Here is a 21,026-nt window from a genome sequence, read left to right as displayed (position 1 = left end):
GGCAAGAGAGAAACATAAAGAGAGAGAAACATAAAGAACAGATAAATAATGTGAGTTTGATAGGATTTGTTCTTTGTGAGTCCTTCTAAAATGGGTCAATGGGCTTTGCAGAGAGAGCAGAAATGGTGTTTGCCTTTCCCAGGGTGTGATTCTCTTCTGTTAGCCAGGTAGGAAAGCACTGTGATGGTGAAATTATGAGGTGAGAAAAGCCTGTTTGGATTGTGCTTGAAGGTCAATTACAAGTACTGCATCATTTATGTTAGTAGTGAATTTATGGGGGTCAACACCATTGTGTTTGTTCAGTATTTTCATTGGTACCTGGCAGAAGAATAGAAAGCATGGAGCCTAAGCTGAAGGACACAGTCATGCCAACATGAAAACAACTGTGGGAGAGGGTCCACCTGGTATCTTGTAGGCACCACTTCTGTCTGCCCTACAGATGGGCTAAAGGACATCTGAAGAGCAGATGGGAGATGCAGCTGCTGTGTCCCATGGGTAAAGATAATGTACACCTAGGCCTAGGGAAAGCTGGAGATTGAAGGAAGCACACTGTTCACCCTTAGTTATGAAAAACACTCTAGCACAGGGCGGGAATCATCTTCTTCCTCCATCTGTGGCAGAAATAATGGATTGACAGCAAGGAGAAGCCAGATAGACCTGAGGATCATCTTTCTGATCAATGGACAATCAGGTACCAGGGAATTGGCCTGGGGAAGCCACGAAGCCTCTGCAAGCAGAAGTTTGTCAGTGCAGGCTGGGCAGGCACCTGCCAGGATGTTTGTGAAAGCAATAAAGTGTTTATAATTAGTCTTATTCAACAGATTCTCACAGTTTGCATGTGCTATTGCTGTCTACGTGTAATAGCCACCAGAACATTCTCTTGTGTCACTGACATTGTAGACGCAGTTTAATCTGTCATGCACAAAATTCAGCAAGTATTTGATTTATTTTGTCTGAGGAGCAGACACCCCATATAAATACACGAACACATATTTAGACTGCATTTGCAGCACTACTGAAAAGCAGGGCTGAAATCTAAACTCCTTCTGGGATTATGTTCCTGCCTGTTTGTTTTGGCATGAGATTTTGGGGTCTGGAAGAGAAGGATGGGTAGCGAGGGGGAGGATCTGGTTTAAAAACATCTATATCTTCTGCAGCCCTTGTAAGGCACCCGGCAGGAGCTGAGAACAGCAAGGGCCGGGGGAGCTGCGGGCAGGGCTGGGGCTGCCGCTCCAGGGACACGGGAATGCACAGGGCAGCGGCCAGAACCTGATCCTGTCCCATCCTAGGAGGAAAAGCAGCCCCCCAGTCAGAGAGCCATGCCAGGGTCTTTGCATCATTCAAGCTCAAGCACTCAGGGTTAGGGTCTTGTGAAATCCACCCAGGTCTGGAGTTTCTTCAGAAAGGGCTGACACTCACTGAGAGGGAGAGCTCTGCCAGGAGGGAGTGCACATTTGGTTTCCATTTGCAGGTTGAGTGTTAAGAAGAGCCCCTCAATCTCTTCTACAGGCTCGGATGGAAAAGGAAATAAAGAAAGATCCCCTTGACTAGCATAGTCTTTGTGAGAGAAAGGATTGAGCCATCCAGGTGTTGGTTTTCACTTAGTTTTTGCTTAGTACTTTTTCAGTCAGACCCTTGCTAAATGCTGTAAGAAACACCCTTTTAGTGCAAGCTACAAAAATCTCATTTTATATCCACTGGGTTTTGCTAGAAATCTTCCATACCAACGCACATGTGTGGTTATTGTATTTCCTCTCAGTATATCTGGTAGCACTTGGAGATGTATAATGCGTGCTGGGCTGCACTGTTTATTGCTAAGCCACAAATCCACCTCTTCCTTTCCAAAGTGGAGTTTGCTCCCTCCTTCTTGGGTACTAGTCCTCAGATAAAATCAGGGTGCTGCTTTCAGTTTTCCCTTCTCTTTAACACACACACACATCTAAATTCCAGTATTGTATTTTTTTGCTTTGATTTCAAAGTTACCACAGAGCTCACCCTGACAATGTGCAATGTTACCAGAAAACTACTGAGAGAAAAACTTAATCCAGCAGTATTCAAATACTACTCAAGAAAATAATCAGCCAAAAATTAAATCTTCTCCCTATCACTCTATCATTCTTCACTTCTCTGAACCTATAATAAGTGTTTTTTGCTGTGAGCACAGAATTCAACAGAATCCTTGTGCAGTTTCCTTATATTTTTGTGAAAGACATCACTTCCCATGCAAGAAGCATAACCTTTCCTGCAGGCCATCTTAGTTATTGGAAGAGTGTTTGTCTTCTCCATGAAAATAATATTTTGATTTTTCTTCTGTATGAGTCTAATTCTTATAACTCCTTTGTGATGACTTAACACTGCAATAACTAAAATATGTAGAGCGGTACTAAAGTTTCCTAAGGTTAAATTAACAGATTAATATTTTACCTTTCCCTAGTCAGAGAAAGCTCAACTAAATGCTCCCCCACCAATTGTTCACTTCCTTGTCTGTCTCATTTAAAGGGGAAAAAACCCTATGCCTTCCTCTGTATGGTCTCCTGTGTAACTGTATAGTTACAGTCTTCCTAATTCTTCATCTCTTGATTTCAGTTTTAAGTGCCTCTTCTCAAATCCCTTTTAAATCCCACTTCCCTGCTACTTCCATGAGTAATGTATTTTAAGGTGCAGAGCAAATTCAGCCTCTCTACATTTTCCCCATCGCCTTTACCTGTCTGACCTAAGCTCTAGGAGCAAAGGACAGAATGTGGTTAAAGAGTGCATGTTGTTATTTTTACCAGAAAGAGTTTAAAAGTGGAGTACCTACTGTGTTACAAAAGGCTTTAAACACACAGGCTCTCTGTGATTCTGAGGACAGGTCCAGTAACACTTCATGACAGATCTGGACGCAGAAATCTTAGACTTTGGTACCTTTAGTGAGTGAGAGAGATTTAAAGGTGGAAACCACAGGAGAGTAATTGATGCTGATGCATGCCTCAGCTGAGTATTGCTAGAATCATCAGGATGACATGTTATTTACTGATATCCCACATTATTAACCAAATCACATTGATCTGATTATTAATCAGTGGAGATGTCTTGCCAGCACAGAGCAAGAAATTGCTATTTGCAAGAAGATGTGATGGAGCTGCACTTTTCCTGTGTACTTTTGACTGTAACCAAACAGGTCTAACACTTTGCTTGCTGTAGAGCTTTTCTGGCAACTGTAGTAGATACAGAAAAACCATAAACCCAAAATCATCCACCCCTTTGCAAAGCTGTTGAAGCTTTCTGATCCCTTGTGAGGCAGTGCCACAGGAGAGCAGTGCTGGGGAGCCAGCTCTGGGTCCAAGCTGTACACCCAAGCTTTGGATGCAATGCATGGAGGCTATTAGACACCTCCAAAGCAGGCTTTACAAAAGCTGACACTGTGGTAGCTAAGAGGAAAGGCTGGGAAGAAGGCATTAAGCCTAAACCCCATGGAATTTTACGCTTTGCTCGAGGCCAGACTCGCAGCAAAGCGTCTCTGAGGAGCTGGCACGGCATCAGAGCAGAAATCTGTGACACAAAAAAGAGAGGAGGAAATCCTTCTCATTTTCCCCCACTCTTCTAACAACACACAGTGATTAGAGCACTTAAGCTGTGTGTCAGAGACTCAATTTTTACAAATGGCATTAGGATTTTTGTGGCTCTGTACCCTGCAGCAGTGTCCTAGTGCCATGGGAAATACCCTGCTCTGACAGCCTAAGGCATGCAGGCCTCCAGGACTAGCCCTGACTGAAAGTGGAGAGGAACAGGTGTGGATTTTATGTATGTATTTTTGTCACCAGGGGCATAAATTCCCTGTGCTGGAGACATCAGTATGTTAATGTATGCAAACATACATGTATGAGTGCTCCATTGTGGTTTCTGCCTCAGTTGGGAGAGTCATTGCCCGGGTTTGTAAGATTGAGTAGATTTAGTTCAAGATAGCACCAAAGGAAAAGGGCAGAAAAAAACATCTCAGGACCATAGCTAGAAAGTGGACTGTGAAAATTGATAAATAAAGAGTCAAGTTTCGATGCTCATTTGGGTGGGGATCTTGGCAGGAATACATGAACAACTGTTACTCAAAAAAACACCACTCTCAAATGTGCAGGTTTGGGGAGCAAAGATCTGATTCATTGTGTACTCTTAATGCAGGAAAACCAAACATTAGAGGGGAGAGTGAAGTGTGAGAGACTGACACCTGAGACCCTGTTTAGGGAGATCAGAGTGAGGGACACTGAGAACCTGGGGTAGAGACCTTGCTTGAGAGGAGGCATCTGGCAGAAGGCAGAGCAGAAGGCCAGGCTGCTACAGCTGCCAGCAGTCACCCAAGTACAATGAATGATCAGGGTTTAAAGTGCATTTCTTGGCATCCCAGGCATTTGGAAAGGACTGTATTGGAGGATCTACTCTTAGCCCATCACCAATTAAAACTAAGATGTCTCTTAATAATGTGCTAAAATATTGTCTTTCTTTAGGTATGTTGTGATTTTATTGTGCTGTTTGAGATTTCATTGTGCTGCTTGAGGGGCAAGCCTGTAATATATGTGGCTGGGACACAAGACCCAGTGAAGTTGTTTGGGGATGAAGATGCCACTTAACCACAGCTCTGTGGAGAACTGCAGTCACTGTGTGCACCAGGGGAGTGAAGCTACATAAGCCTGGGCTAAGATTGAGGCTGAGGAAGCCTAGTGCCCACAAAAGCTGCTGCCTAGCTTCTCCCTAACAGCACACTGGGGGCAGGACAGACTCAGTAAGGATGGGAAGCAGTTATCCCTGCTGCCTGGGAGAGCCTCACTGCACGTGACCTGACTCGCTCCAAACCCTCCAGGTTTGGAGGATGTGTCCTTTTGTTAAAATATCACAGGGTGCTTCAGTAATATTCTCCATCCTGTCAATCTACAGCCTAAGAAATGACCATGTATTTATGTACAGTACTAAAAGCTGGAGCCACCTCACTTGTTTTCCTCCAGGCAGCAGAGACCCTTATGTGGAACAGGCTACAAACCTGCCCTTGCTGCAGGGAGCCTCACAGGACTCCACTTGGGCTCAGTAAAGAAGGCAGGTCATTTTTCCTGGAGGCAGCAGGAAGAGTGGGAGGATGGCAGCAGGGCCTCCTGGCTACAAGGTGGGATGAGGAGCTGGGAGCACTGGGAAACCCTTGTTTTGACATGGACAGTGCTTCTAGGGTAGTGTCACCTTTGCATCTTGGCTCCTCTATTCCTGTGGCATACCTGGCAGAGCTGCACACCATGCCACCCCATACAGCTGGAAGGTCCTGGATCCTGCTAATCACTTTAGGGATTTCCACAGCTCTCCTGCACCTCAGTTCAGTGTTACCAGCCCAATGCCAGCTTGCTCACCTTAGTGTTCAAGTACTTTAAATTTGGGATACTGTTTTTTAAGCTGTGAATTTGAGTTATTGTTTGTATTGTATACCTGTGGGCTGCTCCTCAACATTTCCGGCTTTCCTTTGTTTCTCCTCCTCCGTGTTTAACAGCTTGGCTTTTCAAAACTCCCATGGTGCTGGACTGATTTTTGGTTTGTCATCTTGGGGACCGCTCAGTGAAGCTCTCAGCTGCCAAAGGTCAGGCATGCCATAGAAATGCCTATTAATAGGCCTTAGGTGCTGGTTGTGTCTAAACCAGCATTTCTTGGAAAGAGAAATATTTCTTGGAGGCCGGTGGCTCTCTGGACTGCTGTAAAGGTGCAGGGCCAGACTGCCATCCACAGAGTGTCCCTGTGCAACGACGCCTCCTGCGACTGGGGACGCAGGGTGCAGGGGGATAGCTTAGGGAAGAAAACAGCTGTTTAGCCACTGCTGCGTGTAGAACGAGGAGGGTGCGCTCGCCGCTGACACGCTGCGTGCTCAGCCAGTGAGAGCCCCGGGAGGCGTCTCCTGCAGCCGGTGCCGCCGGCTCCCCGGGGAGCTGGGCAGCATCTCTGTAGGCATGGGCAGCTCTCCCCTTCCAAGAGGGGTCCGGGCGCCTTTATTACGGGGAAACACAGATGTTTAAAATAGAATTTCAGACGGCCTAAGTGACGCCGGCTCTATGTATAGTCCGCGTCTCGGAAAGCCCGCAGGACCGGGGCCCGTGCCGGGATGTGCAGGGCCAGCTCCCCCGCGGTGTCCGGAGCGGCTGCCCTGTGCCGCGGGGGGAGCTGAGCCCGGCCCGACCCCTCCGCCCCCCGGCGGCGATGCCCGCCCGGGCCGGGAGCCGGCGCGCCGGGCGGAGGAGGGCACGGGAGAGGAGGGGACGGGAGAGGAGCGGAGGGGAGGGCAGGGCAAGGAGGGGAGGGCACGGAGGGGAGGGGAGGGCAGGGCGTGGGCGCCGCCGCCCCCCCGTCCCGCCGGCACGTGCCTGCCCGCCCCCGCTGGCCACTGCCGCGCCCCGACGGCCCCGGCATGGACGCGCCCGGCCAGCGGCCCGCCAGCCCCCGAGCCGGCCCGGAGGGCGCGGCGGCGGCGGAGCGGGACCCGACCCCAAACCCGAGCCCGAACCCCGGCCCGGAGGCGCCCGTCCAGGAGGAGAGGGAGGCGGCGTACGTGGAGATCCGCGGCTCGCCGCAGGGGCCGGAGGAGAGCCGCCAGAAGCCCGAACTGGCCCCGGCCGGCGGCGCGGAGGGAGCGTCCGGTCCCGCACCGGACAGCGGAGCCGGCGGGACCCGGGATGGCGACTCGGCGAGCGGCGGACCCCCGGCGGAGGAAGCGGGGCCAGCATCCTCGGACCGCGGGCGGGATCGCCCTCCTTCCCCGGCGGCGGCGGCGGAATGCGGGGCTGACACCGGCCCCGGCTCCGTGGGAGCGGCGGGGAGCGGCGGGACGCCGGAGGCGGGGGGCTGCCCCGAGTCCTCCTCCTCCTCCTGCCCTTCGCCCGTGACCAAGGCGGACGACTCTCCCGCAACGGGCGACCCGGTGTCGACGGAGGGCAAAACTTCCTCGTCGTCCTTCGGCTACGAAAGCGAAGTGGAGGATGAGGTCGCGGGGCGCAAGGCGACTCCCCCCGGCGCCCCCCCGGGCTCCCCTCCCGGCGGCGGCCGCGACGAGGCGCACTATATCAGCACGCAGGAGATCCAGCTCAGCGAGGTGGACCACGACATGGACTTCGACGCGGGGCTGGCCGCCCGCTGGGACTTCGAGGATAACAACGTGATCTACTCCTTCGTTGACTACGCCTCCTTCGGGAGCGACGAGACCCCGGGGGACACGCTGACGGAGGAGGAGGAGAATAGCTGCTACCTTAGCACGACCACCAGCGACCCCAACAACCAGACGGACAGCATCGACAACACCAGCAGCACCGAGATCGTCAGCCTTACCTCCGAACACGACACCCCCGGCGCGGACAAGCGCGCCAGCTCGGGGGAAAGCCGGTCCAAGCAGCCCGGCCGCCCCGGCGGGAGCCCGGGCGCCCAGCTTCTCCTATCAATCAAAGCCGCTTCCCGGGCTATAAATGAGTCTAGCAACGTGCACGGAAAGCAAAACACTGTTTACGCTGCCAAGCATGAAGGCGACATGAGTCTCCGTGTCGCCGCGGCTCCCGACCGCAGTGCGAGTTTAAAACAGGATGCGCTCCGCGACCACGCGAAAAAGTTCATCGCGGTGCCCGCGCGGCTGCAGACGCGCTGCGGGGCCGCCAGGGCAGGGGAGCACTCGAGCGGCGCCTCCAGCGCCGTCAGCGAGCTGGACGATGCCGACAAAGAGGTGCGAAACCTTACGGCCAGGGCTTTCCGCAGCCTGGCGTACCCCTATTTCGACACCCTGCGCCCCGGCTCCCGCGCCTCCTCCGCCTCCCTGTCCGACAATGCCCTGGGCATCAACCGCTGGTCCACCTACCTGGACCTCAAGTGCGGCACTCTGGGGCCGAGAGCCGAGCCCAGCCTGCTGCGCTCCGGCCGCTCGCAGACCAAAGCCCTCGAGTTCGTGGTCAGCAAGCTCGACGGGGAGATCGCCCACGTCGAAACGCCGCGGCGGCTGCGGGCGGGCTCCCGGGTGGTGACCCTGCTGGACCTCGGCGATGCCGCCGAGGCCGGGGAGCCGCCGGCGGCGGAGGGCGGCGGGAAGGGCTCCAGCAAGAAGTCCAGGTTCGCCTCCAGCCTCCTCAAAAACGTAATCTCCAAGAAGATGCAGCTGGAGCACGAGTTCAAGATGGAGCGGGGTGAGATCACCGACACCTCCTACACCGGGCCGGGCGCGGGCCGGGAGCCCGAACCCCCCGGCGGCGGCGGCGGCCGGGAGCGGCACCGGGAGGGTGGCGTGCAGCGGCAGAACTCGCGGCACTCGGAAGGCGGCTCGGACGGCGCCGCGGCGCCGGCGGAGGATGCGGGCGAGGGCGGCGGGGGCCGCTCCCCGGCCTCCAAGGCGTCGCCGGCCCGCGAGGGGAACCGCAGCCTGGACCGGGCGCTGTCCGAGGAGCTGTGCGAGGTGAAGCGCAGCGCCTCGGAGGCCATCAAGGCCACCTTCCTCCGCAGCCAGAACAGCGCCTTCAGGTCCTGGAAGGAGCGGGAGGCGGAAAGGAAGGAGGAGAGGGCGCCCGTCGGCAAGCTGAAACTTTCTCCCAAGAACGACTGGCGAGCCGACCTGGGTGAGATCTCTGCCGGCAAGGCCACCAAGATGTCCCGCCTGTTCGTGCCCGCCATTCAGCACACCCCTCGCGAGAAGGATCCCGGCAAGAGGGCGACCAAGTGTTCCGCCGCCTCCGCCGTGTCCTCGGCCGCCGCCTCGCCCCCCGCCGCCAAGCCCAAAGCGCCCGAGATCAAGATCAGCCTGGGCAGCGTGCAGCAGCCCCGGGACGCCGCTTTCAGCATCGCGCAGCTGCTGACGCCGCAGATCGCAGGCCGGCCGCCGGAGGAGGGCAGGGGGCAGCCGCTCAAGCCTCTCAAGGCCGGCGACGGCACCGACAAAGTGCCGCAGTTCCTGGTGCGCGACGTGAGGGACAGCAAGTACAGAGCGCAGGGGATCCTCCACCAGGTGCGGGACGTGCGGAAGCTCATCAAAAGCTCCTACAGCGCTGACTCGGGAGATAACAGCAGCGACAAGGGCAGCGGCGCCTCCGAGCAAGGCGGCGCGGAGCAGAAGCCCCGGCAGCAGCTGGTCATCGCCGGTGTGCCCCGGGCGCTCTCCCCCGTGGTCATCACCTGCCAGGCGGTCGGCCACACCGGGGCCAAGCCCACCGAGGCGGGGGCAAAGGCGGCGGGCAAGGCGCCCGCCTGCCCCCCGGAGGGCACCGTGCTGGTGCACCGCACCTCGGGCAGGCTGCCAGTGGCCACCATCGCCCCCAACAAGAGCGATGCTCGCCAGCCCGCTGTGCTCAAGATCGTTTCCAAATCCTCCGCGCCCTGGCGGCACCAGCCGCCGCCGCCTCCCGAGAGGGGCCGGGGACCGGAGGAGGACCCGCGGGAGGAGAGCAAGGCGGCGCCGGTGCAGAACGCGCTGGAGAAGCTGACGGCGGCGGTGCGGAGCATGGAGGAGCTCTACAGCTTCAACAAGCGCGAGTGGAAGCGCAAGAGCGACCCTCTGCCCATCACCGACAGCCACGTCCTCTCCCTTATCGCCAGCCAGGAGCGGGGTGCCGGCTCCCGACCCGCCGCCGCCGCGCCCCCGCCGCCGCCGGCGGACAAGGCGGAGGAGCCGTCGGGGGGCAAGGGCCCGAGCAGCGAGCGGCTGCCCCGCCGCCCCTCCAACTGCGCCGCCGACAAGGTCTCGGCCAAGGCGGCCGCCTTCGAGAGCCTGGCCCGGCAGCGGCAGCGCGGCCCGCCGCCGCCCCGCACCGAGCCGCCCGCCGCCCCCCGCGCCCTCCTCACGCTCCGCGGGGCGGGCGGAGCCGCGGCCCCCGCGCCCGCCAAGCTCCCCCCCGAGGGCGGCCCGCGGGCCCCGGCACCGCCGCGCTCCCCTCGGCTGCCCGCGGGCGGCGGCGGCGGCGGCGATGCGGAGCGCGGCCCCGACTGCGGGAACTATCTGTCCCTGCCGCTGAAGGCCGCCGAGCCCGGCTCCCCCCCGGCCGCGGCGGCCACGGAGGGCGGCGGCGTCCGGCCCAGCCCGGTGTCGGCGTCAGCGGCGGCGGCAGCGCTGTGCGGCCTGCAGCCCTTCGGCGCCCCCAAGCCCCCCGGCAGCCCCAGACCGCCGCCCGGACCCCCGCCCGCCGAGGAGCCCCCCGCCGCCGCCCCGCCGCCCGCCGAGGGTGCGCCCGCCGCCCTGTACCGCCCGCCGCTGCCCTTCGCCGCCCTGCCCGGCGCCGCGCCGCCGCCGCTGCTCTGCTTCTCGCCCTCCGTGCCCGCCGCCGCCACCGCGGCCGAGCCCTTCCCGCAGACGCAGCGCAAGGTGCTGCTGGACGTGAGCACCGGGCAGTACTACCTGGTGGACACGCCCGTGCAGCAGCCCCTCAAGCGGCGCCTCTTCGACCCCGAGACCGGGCAGTACGTGGAGGTGCCGGTGCCCCAGCAGCCGGCCGTGGCTCCCGTCCCGCTGCCTCTCTCGCCCCTCGCCCTCAATGCCGGTGCCTACGGCGCCACGTACATGCTGTACCCCGGGCTGCTGCCCGCCGCCGCCGTGCTGCCCGCCGGAGCCCTGCAGCGCCCGCTGTCGCACTCGGGCAGCGACGGCAGCGCCCCCGCAGAGCCCGGCAGCCCCGCCGCGCCGGAGGCGGCGTTCCCCGACAGCCCCTACTACGTGGCCAGCAGCAAGGGCCCGCCGCCGCCGCGACACGGGCCGGCCGAGGCGAAGCCCGTCATCAGCATCACCGCGCCGGCCACCGGGCCGCGCATCGTCGCGCCGCCCTCCTTCGACGGCACCACCATGCGCTTCGTGGTGGAGCACCGGTGAAGAGCGCGGTGAGTGGGTGGGTGCTGCCTGCCGGGCACGGCAGTCACCGCGGGTGGGCAGGGAGAGCGGGTTAATGGCCAAGTGACAGCAGTGCCACAGCTTCTGCTCAGGGGAGAGGGTTCACCGAGGGGGCCCTCACTGGGGTGTAGAATATAGAGAGGTCAGGCACACCCCTTGGTGCAGTTCGGTAAAACTTGGAGCTTCTTTTTTTGGCAGTTTCAGAGAAGCACACCATAGCCGCTCATCACACAGCCTGTGTTTGTGCAGCCCTATGGCCGGGGCACCTCCCATTGCTCCCGGGGATGGCAGTGTGGTTGGGCATCTCTGGATCCATCATCTGGACCCACCTTGCAAGCCATGAAAGATCCCCTTCACCTTGGCATCACATTCTCCTCTTATCTCACCTCTCACCTCTTCCTCCCACGGGGAGGTGGGCACCTCTCTTTCCCCTGTACCTGTTTCTCCCCAAGCTCAAGAGGAGTGGAAGAGGGGTCTAATGGAAGCAAACCCTTATTTTGGGTCCTTCTTGTTAGTGGGATGAGGGAGCAGGATGCATGGAGCAGGCCCAGGTGAGCTCTCCTGGAGCCATGGGGCTGCTGGCTGGGGCAGAGGTGCCCACAGGTGCAAAGCACGGTTTCACACAGCAGCTCTGAGCTTGTAGTGCCAGAGTCCTGACAGTGCCCAGCTACCTGGGGCTGTGACCCAGGGCCAGCCTCCAGATTCAGGGATGTGCCTGCAGGGACACTGAGTTCGTGTCCTGGAGAACAGGACTGTGCACACAGCATGCACTGAAACCAGTGGCGCGGTATGTCCTGTGCAAAACAACCAAGGAATGATGGCATTTCATTTTAAAAGACCTGAAATGTTACAGAAGTGCCTTCAGGACTGGTGTCGCTGCTCCTTCTGCCTCGTGCATTAGAATGCATGGCTCATCTTTATCACGTGCAGTATTAGGCAGAACTGCCAAATCTTCCATGGCTTACCAAGAACTCACAGAGTTAGTTTTTTGGTGTATATGAAAAGGCAAGGAGAAAGAGTGGAAGAGTGGCAACAGCCAGAAATTTGGTTTTGTTACCAGTTTGGGCTGAGCTTTGCCCAGTTGCATGCTTGAGGGCAAATTTTGTCTTCCAGCACTTGGGTTATTTATTTTGCTTTAAAATATATATTGTTTTTTTAGCTTGCATCATCTACTACATAGTAGATCATTTGTTGAATGAAACCTTATTGATGTGATTTATACACTCGCTTCTCTGCTTGTAATTATTTTATGTTGAAAGTTCCATTCTTTTATCCTGGCTGTGGAGGAAGTTGTTTTCGTTGGCCCTTACGGATCACTCAGGACAGGCAATATGCCAGTTTAACTTGAGCTCTGCTGTGCTGCAAGAGTTCATCTTGCCAGTAAAATCTAGAACCTAGATGAAATGGCAAAAAGTAGTTCATTATTTTCCCTTTAGTCTGGAGGCTGGATTGAGATGGCTAGCAGAAGGAATTTGTTAGATTTCAGATTAGAGATGTGATGTTTTTGAAAAGATAGGGTGCATAGTACATGTATTTGTAACAGTAACTAAACAAAACCCTCCAGCTTTTCTTATGTCTTCTTCACTCTTTAAAAGTGAAAAACATCATATTTCCTGGTGTGCCCTGCCCCTCAGTTCCCAAAGGGTTATCCTGTTATCATGTTTTTAGCTTGCCTTCAGCGCCTGGTGAGGCAGGTGATGCTCTCACCAAATTGCTCTTCCTCCCTGGTGAAGTTAAAACAGCAGCCCTGCTTTGTTGTGCTGTGTCAGAGCTCTACACGGCAGAACTGTGTGAAAGCTGCCCCAAAACGCTGGTGGTGCATGCTCAGGATGTGTTTAACTTGTCATTAGACTTTGGTTATTTCTTACCATCTTATGTCTCTGTGGAAAATTAGGTATATGCCACTGAGGAATCACATCTGTAGCCTTCTTCTTCCTGTTATTTTCATTCACCTACATAACTTTCATGTCCCTGTGGATAATTTTTCCTCTTCTTCTCTCTTTTGATGTCTACTTTTGTTTTCCATTATTTTCCTTTATCTTTTGTCATTCCATTCCCAATCAAAAGTCTTTGTTTGCTCAGTGTAGTGTTTTTCCCCTAACACTATGGTGTTTTTCCCCAGGAACATCAGTATAATTTCATGTGAATGTAATGGTGAGCTGTTGTTAAATTTCTTAATTCCAGTTAGTTGCTTTCACACCAGACCAGGGTTTTTTGATTGCAGCAATGCTGTGCAGATGCTAACATGGATTTGAAACCAGCCAGATTTCATCCTTTTAGTGCAAAAATTGAATAAAGTACTGTCTTTTCAGGTCCCCTTTTTTTACTAGGCAAAATGAGCCGAATGAATGCTCTTTTTCTCCACTCCTGAATTCCTTTCTGCACTGCACATGCTCTCTTCTTCCTTTCTTTGCTCTATTTCTTTCACATCTTCATTCACAAATGTATCACTGTGTTAAGGACTGCTCCATCTTGGTCTCTGTCACCTGTGGGAGGTCAGTGGGACCTGAAGTTTTGCTGAAGGTGTGATGCCTGTGGTGGATTGACACCAAATCCCCTGCACATCTGCTGCACTTCCCCTTGTATCTGGTGCTCTTTCCTGCATAATCATTGGGATAAAATAGATCCCAGCAGTTTGTGTTCTGACAAAATCCAAGCTGCCGTTTCTGAACTATTCTTAAGTTTTTGATATGCAGAAAATAGTGGAAAATACGTGCATATTTCTGAGTGATATCTTATGGTTGCTTCTCTCCCTCCTCTTCTTCACTCACAGTAAATGGGGAGCTTTAACAACATCATCCTTTCCTGCTGCACTTCTTCCTTGATGCTAGTTTTCAGTTCAAATAAACTTGCATCCAGAGCTTGACAGAACTGACCTGTAAGAGAATGAACTGCCTGACAGGAGCTCATTCCCAGTATGAGTGAACGAAAACGTGGTTTTAACTTTTGTATCTGTTCCCGTATTTTACCCTCTGGAGTTGCTGCCACGTGTTAGGTAAATAAGTGAGAAAAGAACAGGTAGCAAAGTAAAAAGTAACTGTAGTAAATTGTACTGCCAATATTAGAAGGGTACTTTTATTGTTCTGTTTAAACCATGAGCATGAACACCTTACAGGTACAGGAATGTGTATGCAAATATACTTATCAGTTGTGTTTTCTTCCTAACTGCTATCACATAATCTTTGCTTTCCTTTAAAAATTAATTTTGTGTGGATAGTATGTAAAAATTATTTTAAAGGCTCATACACTGGAATTTTTACCAACTTTGTTTTAGTTGTTCCCTGTTCAGCAGGATGTATGCTCCACATTACTAAGCCAAGAAGTCAACTTACAGTGTAGTATGGATAGGACTTATTTATAGTGATGCCTTTGCTGAGAATTTAGTAAAGAATTTATCCAGTTTTCATGGGAAATATTGGAATATTCCAAGAACCAAACAGGCTCTAACATTGGACCTAGTAAATAAGTCTACAAATGGAAATAAGTGTGACTTTGTGCTCAAAACTGTGACTATTTAGGAAACTTTTCAATAGTGCTGAGCCTTGGTACCAATATAAGTTCCTGGTGGCCTTAATGACTCCTCCTGCCCAGGATGATTTCCTGAGCCAGTATTGAAGTGTTCTTAGAGCACTGGGGGTGGGTTGTTTCCCCTTTCCTGATGTGTTCCATGCTGGATGCTGTGCTGGTAAGGGAAGGTCTTTAACTGAGCAGATGGATCACTGAAATTCCACACGGGTCACATTGGCCTCTTTCCACCTGTGTCCATGGGGTTCCCCAGGACCTGTCTGCTGGGAGCTGTGGGGCTGGAAGGCACAGCATGTTCCACACCTTGAGCAGCAAGATGGGTTCTGCTCAAAACACCAGGGCTGCCCAAAACTGACTCAGTTTGAAAACCTAGGTGCCCTTGGCTGATCCTTGGCAGGGGCTCAGGAAATGAGGAGCAAGAGTAGTGTGGGGACAAAGGAGGCATTTATGCACCTCTCTGGAGGACTAAAGATTGTTCAGCTCTCTAACAATCTATATTAATGATGCTTTTCTGGTTTTGTTTGTTTGTTTTTCCACAGGGATAAGGAAGAAGAATTATGCTTCTTTAATTTGAAATACACTTGGTAACTCTTCAACATCAATCCTAAAAACTGCTTCTACAGTTTTCTCAATTTTTTTGCTTCATCATGCAAAACAAGCATGTAAGTTTCTTGTTTTCTCCTAAATGCCCCCCTCCTTTGGAGTATGCTTACTTTTAATTATGTGAGCAGCACTAAATTACTGCATTAGTTTGTGCAAAGTTCTTTTTGTGCTGAAGCCAATCTGCAGGCTTTAGGCATTGCTCTGTGCTGGTAGCTAATGGCAGTGATGCCACTGCAGCTGTTTATAAAATGCAGGGTGTAAATGCAGCAGTGTTTCAGTGTGGATCACCACACAGCTTCATTCAGATCCCTGGAATGTGTTGTGATGATCCAGTGCAGCCTTGCAGCTCTTCAAAAAGGAAATAAAGCCCTCAGCTCTCTCCAATTGCATTAAATTAGGGTCTTCCATATGGATTTTAGGCACAATTTGCAATCAGATGGTTTTTTGTATTCTCTACTTCTCACTTGGAATTGCAAAGAAAGAGAGCTGTAGTGTTGGAATTGCAAAGGAAGAGAGCTGTAGTGTTAAATTTATCCTTAGTGTTTATTTTTTGCCATGGTTCAAAACAAGCTGTGTAAATGTCAGAAAACACATTTGATTGCTTTCATTTTTTGTTTGCTCCTCTGTACTGTGTTGAATATCACAAGTTGCCTTAATTAGGACAGTGTTTAAATACTGGGAAACCAGAAATTGAATGTAATATTTTAAAATCCTGGTTCTAAAGGAGAGAACAGCATTTATTTTCCTTTAAGACTGCAGTCTATTCTTCCTTAAATTGCAACATTGTTGAAAACATAATCCTAGTCACTGCCCAGTGAGAATAATTTTTAACTGTTACAGCCTCAGTACTATGAAGTTGTTTCTTTAGCTGTTTGACAGGTTTATCTGAGGGCTACAATTACAATTACAAAGAAAATATTTACCTTTTGAACAAAAAATATACAATAAGATTACTGACACTGCAGTGATTTATATGTCCAACTCTGCTCAAACTGATTGTTTCTTGTTACCAGCAACTAGTTTGTCTCAGCAAAAGTTATTATGAAACCAAATCTAAAATTCAGTAGTCTCTTCCCTGCCCAAAATTTTGGCTAAGTGAAGCACTTTGGGAAGCAAATAAATGTAAGACCAAACCTAAATTATATTACATAAAGCTTTCTTGAAGTAACAGATTAGAATTTTAAAGTCTAAATGCAAATCTCAAAAGTCTTTATTTTAGCATTTGCCAGCAGGCAGGATTTTTCTCCCCCTGTTCTCAAGGCTTTCTGCAGCTAGGAAAGTTTCAATGTTTCCCATTTTTAAAATAAGCCCTGGGTTTTCATTTTCCTGAGTAACTCATGACGTACAGAAAACTCAGGTAGAACTGTCTTCAACCATGTGTGGGAGATGGTATTTCAATGCAATTTATTTGTTTACAGGCACAAGTTGTAATTGCCCTCAGGATGAAATGCACTACAACTGTGCAGATAGCGAGTGATTTCTTATGTGCCTTCTCACTAATTTTCATCATTGTGCAAATCCAGTGAATATTCTGACCCTTTTTAAAGAGCACAGATTTTGTAAGGCTTATCCCTGTGCTCTTCAGCTGTACAGTCTGCATGACAAGCTTTACCTGCCCTCTGGGATTGGGGCTGACTGCCTCTTAAAGGAGATGAATGCTTCTCCCCCTCTCTCATGACTGCTAGGTCCGTAGGTGTTGTGATTCGAGTATCAGTGTTAGACAGAACAGTACTTGGGACTGCAGGACAGTGCAGGTACCAGAGTGGCTGGTTCCCTGTGACATACACATGTGCAGAATGTTCAGTATAATACTAGCATCCCTGTTCCACAATGGTCCCGTCCTACCTTTTCCTGTATCGGTGCTTGGAGAGGAGTTTCCCTTTGCGGTTTACAAGATATAGGTTTGCACACACAACCTCAGGTTTACAGTTTCACCCGGTGTACTTGAAAGGAAAAGAAAAAAGCATAGAAAGAAAACAACTGCCCAGGATTTCAACATGTGTTTGTTGGAGGTAAATTTTGCAGGGTTTTGTTTTTTTTTTTACTGTCTGTGGAGATGAAAGCAATGAAATGAGGGAATTCCAACAGCTATTTATTTTCTCAGGGGAGTTTACTTCAGTGGAATGTGTCAATCCTAATGTCAAACAGTGTTTACTTGATTTTGTCTATTACTAAAAAGACTTCTTGTTTGCATCAAGGGGTCAGTTTTGCAAGGTGCTTCGATAACCCAGCAAAGCCTTCACATGCATCTCCAACTTCAGATACTTAAGCAGATTCCTGGGGACTTCAGTGGAAGGATTTTTTCTTTCACCCATCTATGCAAAGCTTTGCTGAACTCATCCCAGAGTGCTGAATGCCTTGCAGACCTGAGCACCAGGTTCTTCCCTTTACAGAACCCGATCTCTGGGCTTGAGTCAAGCTGGACCCAGCAGATAATGCCACAAAAGGTCACCAGAAAAAAGCTCTGGTAATATGGTGCTCCTCCATGTATGCCCAGTGGTGAATTTCTCCAGTGGATGGGGTGATGTGTAACCACATATCTTGGATTAGAGTCAAGCCCTCCATGTCAGGGCTCACAAGCTGCTAGTATTATATGTTTCACGGTGCAGTCATAGTATGTTACAGCTGAAATTTACCCCATGTGCAAAGCAGGGCAAAATCCTGTGCACCACTCAAGTTCCCTCCCAACCCTGCTGTTGGGGTTTTGAGGGCTGCACCAGCCAACTGTCCATGCATTTTAGGTCAGGATCCAATGAAAAGTTTGAGCGGGACTGGAGTGATGCACCAGAATGTTGTTCTGGTCCTTTGCAACAGGGTTGGTTTCACTCAGTATCAAATTTAACCCTTGGTGAATCAACTGGTGAATGATTTGAAATGTATTTATGGGTTGTGTGGGGTGTTTTTCCCCCTTGTCTGTATTCAGTGCTACCTTTATTCTTTAGTGTTGATGGCCAAAGTGTCATTCCTTATGCTTATATGTTGCCATTAACTTGTGGCTACCTGAGAACACATACTTCAAAAATGCTTGTGCTTTTTTTCACCTATTTCTTTTTTTTTATTTCTTCTTTTTTTTTTTTTTCCTCCCTGCCCCTTTCTTTTTCCTCTCATTTTTAAAGGGGTGAGTTAGTTATTGATGTAAAGATATTTAAAAGTGCAAATGTGAAGTAAGCATAATGATTGTTAAGAGGATGTGGGTGGTATGTCTGATGAGAGAGAGGTGGGCTGTAAGGCAAAGGGGAAAACGCCATGAACTGTTGATGACTGTTGCCTGTGGAGGAAGAATTAAGAAACAGAAGATGTAAAACTGGAGAGAAATGGACTCTTTGAGCTGCTCTCAATGGAGACAACACTGTGGCAAGTGTGTAGCTGAAACCCAAAGTGATCCCACTGCAGGGTGCCGTGGGCCTGGGATTGAAGGACGGCGTCGGGGCTCTGGGAATTGCACGGCGGGAAGTTCGGAACGTCACTGCCATGGGAGAACAGAGCGTCTGAAACTGCCAAGTTCCAAAGTTTGTAACTGAATGAGTTGGCATTTGTATTATGTTGGGGGTTGTTGTTTTTGGTTTTGTTTTTTCTCTTGAATGTTATGATAAATAAAATGTATTTTTCAGTAAAAGACACACTGCAAGTAAGTCTGCAGTCCTGCCTGGTTGTATATTTGCAAAGTTGCCTTGGGGGTTGTGCAGAACAAGTGAAAACAGAGGCACTACTTGGTTCAACATGTAAACAGCAACAGAAGAAGGGATTACACCAGAGAGCTGATCAAAACCCCCACACTCAGAGTCTCCCTGAGTTTGTCCCAGTCTCCTTCTGACCCGATCTCTCTTTATTCTTTCCTCTTACAACAAAGGGAAGTTGGCATTGCTTATATTTTTTACCCAAGTATAATTTAAGAAAAAACTCCCCAGTTTCAGTGAACTAACTTTGACTGGTGAATGGGTTTGGGTATCCAAAGAACTGCATCTTTGTCTGTTGTAACGTGTTCAGAGAGAGCAATTGGTGGAGTAAATAACTTTTTTCTGCTCGCTCTCCATGTTATCTTCATTGCCTAACATATGCATACAAGCATACACAAGATGAGTTTATTAGTGGATAGCATTATTGCTTGAACTATAACTAGGAAAAATCTTTTGCTGCTTTAATGTTTTCCTTCTATCTTCATGGAGACTGAAAAGGTTTCTATTGTTAAGTCCAAGTGTTTAAAAAAGCATGAGTCAAACACCAGAAAATCTCAAAATAGACTGGAAAACTGAAGTATTGCTTTTGCATTTTAAAAGAACACTTTCACTTAAAGGAAAACTGAAGCAAGTTGGGCTACCAGGAGATAAAGGGTGACCAAAACAGACACAAAATAATAGTGGGCATGTAGAGCAGAGAGAATGGCCTTGGATCACTTTATTAAAAGCAGAGAAGTCCAAAATTGCAAAGGGACCTGGGGTTGTCAACTGGAAAATTTGGGAACTCTGCTTTTCTTGAAGGAGAGCTCCTGAAGCCTGATTTCAGTGGAGATCTGTTACAAGATTGTCACTGCACTGCTGGTTTCTCACAATAGATGGAAAAATGAAGCTGAAACCTCCACAAAAGAGAGGTCAAAAGTAAATAAACTGAGAGACATGAACTTTAACCCTTCCTTAAGAAGCTCAGTAATGCAACCAGTGTTTGTCCAGACACAAACTGCTTCACACCACATGAATCTACTGAAATTAAAGTATGAGGATTTCTTATGATACTTTAAATGAACTGAAAGGTGGAATATGTCTGGGATTTTCAAGGATTACTGGAGAAAATCTTATAAGTTTCTACATAGTCATTAAAATGTCACTTGTAATGACGGTAAAAGTGGTCGGAATGACAGTAGAAGTGCAACTCTATTGTGAAAAAGAGTAGGAACAAAGTAAAATGAGAAGCAAATAATTCCCTGATGTCAGATCTAAACAAGTTACCCAAACATAGAACATAACGCTAAAAAAGCCTAAAACCCCGCCCCAAAAAAATGGCACCTACATTAGAATTGCTGACCCATAGGCTTGTTGCTATTGAGAACGTGTAATTTGCCTGCCAAACCCAAACTGTATCTCTATATATATGAATATTTTTTTAAGAGTAGTTCAAAAAACATGAAGGGGAAAGTTTCCAAGTCTCTATTGCAAGTGGGTTGCTTTTTGGACTTAGCTGGATTTTCATTGCACTATTCCTTCTGTGGCTTCCAATTAGAAAAGACTGAGCATTTGTTTCCTTCTCTGAACCCCAGGTATGAATTATTAATTGCTACCACTGCTGATTACTTAAAAGTATATGTAATACCACTATTAAATACGTATTTTACATCTTGATTAACCCCCACTAATTGGATAAATAGAGCATTTGCTTTGTTTATAACCCTAAATGTGTTTTCCCTTCAAATGCAGGCTGGAGCAATGTATTCATTTCACCATATTTTTAGAAGTTTGTTACTTTTGTTGTTTCCGTAGCTATGGAGCCCCAGTAAGGAAGCCATGGCCTTCCATTACCCAGCTGCTGGACTAAACCTCTCCTGGAATCCCCATTATGTCCAGCTGTTGGGGTCAGATAGCTTCAGAAGCATCTGCTGCCATGCCAGGGGGTATCCACAAAGACACGTATCCCTTCTGAAGGAGCAGTGGGGGTCCCAGGGGCTCTGTTTAAATGTCAAAGCTGTGGGAGGTCCACAATGTCCCTTCACTGGCTGGGTCTTCAATTTGACACAATTGAGAAGGGGTAAGCTTTGCTGGTATGGTGTAAGGATTGCTGGTATCAGACAAAGATCTTACAGATATAAACTGCATTATCTAGAACCTTTTAAATCTGATTTTGGGTTGTAAATTGATAGGCAAGCCTAAGTCATCTGTTGATAACTCTTTGCAAGTAGAAGAGTGATGGCAGCAATTTCATTGTGCACCTTCTGTATTTAGGGTGTCCGGTCTCTGCAGGAGGAGACTGCCTCTTGTCAGGTGAGTAAGTAGCTCTGCTCTTCTTTTTGTTTTGTGTGACACCAAGAACAAGTATTAATAACAAATACAAAGGTTTGTCTTCAGTTTGT

The 21,026-nt window shown here is 50.2% G+C and overlaps 1 protein-coding gene across 1 annotated transcript; it reads left to right on the top strand.

Moving 5' to 3' along the window:
• The first annotated feature begins 6,406 nt into the window (after window positions 1-6,406).
• C5H4orf54 (chromosome 5 C4orf54 homolog) lies at window positions 6,407-10,822 on the top strand. The gene has a single exon (XM_058024282.1). It carries the CDS (start codon window positions 6,407-6,409, stop codon window positions 10,820-10,822), a length of 4,416 nt encoding a protein of 1,471 aa, XP_057880265.1.
• The last annotated feature ends 10,204 nt before the right edge of the window (window positions 10,823-21,026 follow it).

Source organism: Melospiza georgiana, chromosome 5, assembly GCF_028018845.1.
Source record: "Melospiza georgiana isolate bMelGeo1 chromosome 5, bMelGeo1.pri, whole genome shotgun sequence".
In the NCBI taxonomy this organism is placed as follows: Eukaryota; Metazoa; Chordata; class Aves; order Passeriformes; family Passerellidae; genus Melospiza; species Melospiza georgiana.
This window is presented reverse-complemented; position numbering and strand designations above follow the sequence as displayed.